We start from the raw sequence: 2,414 nt of genomic DNA, 5'->3' as shown, positions 1-2,414 counted from the left end.
TGGGGCGTACCTTCCCAAACCGATGATGGGGAGCATGGCCCAGGTGAATGCGTACAGCCAGATCCACGCACACAGTATCTTCACTGTGCGTCGGCTGATCTGCCCCTATAGAAACGACACAAAGCATTCACCGGTTCACACCAGGCACATACAATGATTTTACGGTTTGATTGAATCGTGCATATACGACTGCACTTCAAGTTGTGCATTTATGTCCGAAACCACCCGTGGTTCGGATCGATCAGCATGAAGAACTGGTTGAACAACGTGATACCCGATAGATGGGTCACCCAATCACCTGCCAGGTATTTTTGGAAAGTGCCTTCCATGAATGAATTCCTTGATGGTTCTGTGTAACAAAGCCATGTGGCACATCAGGTTAGGATAGTCATGTGGCTAGCCAAAAGGTTCTTGGTTCAAATTCCAATGTCCACAATCTAGATGTCTCTCAGACAGAGAGTGACATGAGAGACAATCTAGATGTTGGCCAAGACTAACAATTACCTGCTCATTAATGAGTGGGTCGGCTTAGCTCAGGAGGTAGAGCAGTTGTCTTGTCTAACCGAGTGTTTGTGTCCCTGAGCAAGACACCTAACCCTAACTGCTCGACGAGCTGGTTGTCGCCTTGCATGGTTGACTCTGCTGTCGGTGTATCAATGTGTGTATTAACCGATGTAAGTCGCTTTGGATAAAAGCGTCTGCTAAATGCCCTGAGGACATAACAATATCATAATATGAGACTCAGAATGTTGAACCCCTCTATCTCTTTGAGGATGTTCTATAAGATGTGTTGTTACTACCTAACGCTTGCTCAATTCTTACGAAAGAATGCTGTGCATACAATACAAACAACCTGGTTGTTTACTCTAACTTGTTACTATGTGATGTCAACAGCAAAGCAAGACTCTCTTCTCTCTCTCTCTTCTCTCTCTCTCTCTCTCTCTCTCTCTCTCTCCTCTCTCTCTCTCTCTCTCTCTCTCTCTCTCTCTCTCTCTCTCTCTCTCTCTCTCTCTCTCTCATCTCAATGACATCCTTGGGGTCAGGAGGTTAGGAGACGGACCGCTGAGAGTGAATGAAAGGAGGATTTCATAAGCCGTGAAGGGATGAAAGGTTGTAAGGGACATCATTTACACAGCAGCAGCAGCAGCCACAGATCCCCCAAGCTGGGGTCAAAACAACAGCACTCTTTGCATCTTATCGTGCAATTGCCAAGAAACGAAAAACCTGTTGACGGATCACCTGGAGACGGATCAGGAATCTCAGTGGTCAAAAGACACGTTGAAAGAAAAGGGCAAAATAATAATTCCCTAGCAAAAGGAGCAACCGTTAATTAGTGGCAAAGGATGCGAGGCGCCTCCTCAAGACAGGTTGTGTGAGGCAACCACAAAAAAATGCTTTGATTATAAAACCCGCACACAACCAACACACATCCTGCTGTCCCTTCATGACGATTGCTAATCAGATGACTTCCACTGGGGGGGGGGGGCTTTTCCTCCACCAGAATGAATAAATCCCAGGTCGAAATGAAATTAATTATGGGATATATAGGATAGGATTTTCTCAGGCTGCAGTAGATGTAATCAACATCATCAAGAAGAGCTTTGAAAGCATTCGGCATGCCCTGTGAATGGCTTTCGGAGAAAACAGGATTTTGATGCCCTGCTTCATCAAAGAGGGACTCTTGTGGCTGGTTACACAATCGAAATTGAAGCGGCCTTTTCATGTTACAACGATTTGATGATAAACCTTTCTTTCATTACACGTCACATCACACGCCTTGATGCTTTATCGGCCCAAATTACGTGTCACGGTTTTGTTTTCATTTATTCCAATAGGCAGTGCAGGTCGTCACAGCATTAATCTAAGTAGGTAGGTAGAGCGCATACCATGTTAGGCTCAGTCCTGATTGCAGCGACCCGGCTTCGATTCCTGCACGTTGTCCTTTGCTGCATGTCCACCCATACCTTCCACTATCTCACTCAATAATAAAAGCAGAAAAATTAGGTAAGTCTACTCACTGGGTGACAGTTTATTGACGGAGATTGCGAAGCGCACGACGGCCATCACGGTGAGGTTCATGATGCTGGCCGTCCCGAAGAAGAAGCCCACCAGGCCGTAGTAGACGCAGGTGCCGTCGCCCCCCAGCCAGCGGTGGTTCCACGCCGACAAGGCGGCCAGCGGGTACATCGAGATGGCCGCCCCAGGTCCGTCACGGCCAGGTTGATGCTCAGCATCTCGGGGGGCTTCATATTGGAGTACCGCCTGTAAGCCACGACGAGGACCAGGACGTTGCCGACAATGGAGAGTCCAGCTATGGGGAGAGAGAGAGGAGAGAGGAAGGAGGAAGACAAGGATGGAGGGAGAGAGAGAAATAAACCATGATTTGCATCTTTCGGGTTAACAGGTGGCTTTGT

At 47.6% G+C, this 2,414-nt stretch overlaps 1 protein-coding gene across 1 annotated transcript in view; it reads right to left on the bottom strand.

Moving 5' to 3' along the window:
• Window positions 1–2,187, bottom strand: part of runx2b (RUNX family transcription factor 2b) — a 2,830-nt gene extending 643 nt beyond the window's left edge. The window contains exon 1 of the mRNA XM_056581895.1: window positions 2,019–2,187. Coding sequence (XP_056437870.1) covers window positions 2,019–2,187 — 169 coding nt within the window. The remainder of the gene's footprint in view (window positions 1–2,018) is intronic.
• Between the last annotated feature and the right edge of the window lie 227 nt (window positions 2,188–2,414).

This window comes from Gadus chalcogrammus, chromosome 21 (genome assembly GCF_026213295.1).
Source record: "Gadus chalcogrammus isolate NIFS_2021 chromosome 21, NIFS_Gcha_1.0, whole genome shotgun sequence".
NCBI classification, from domain to species: Eukaryota; Metazoa; Chordata; class Actinopteri; order Gadiformes; family Gadidae; genus Gadus; species Gadus chalcogrammus.
The sequence above is the reverse complement of the archived record's forward strand: the minus strand, read 5'-3'. Positions and strand labels throughout refer to the sequence as shown.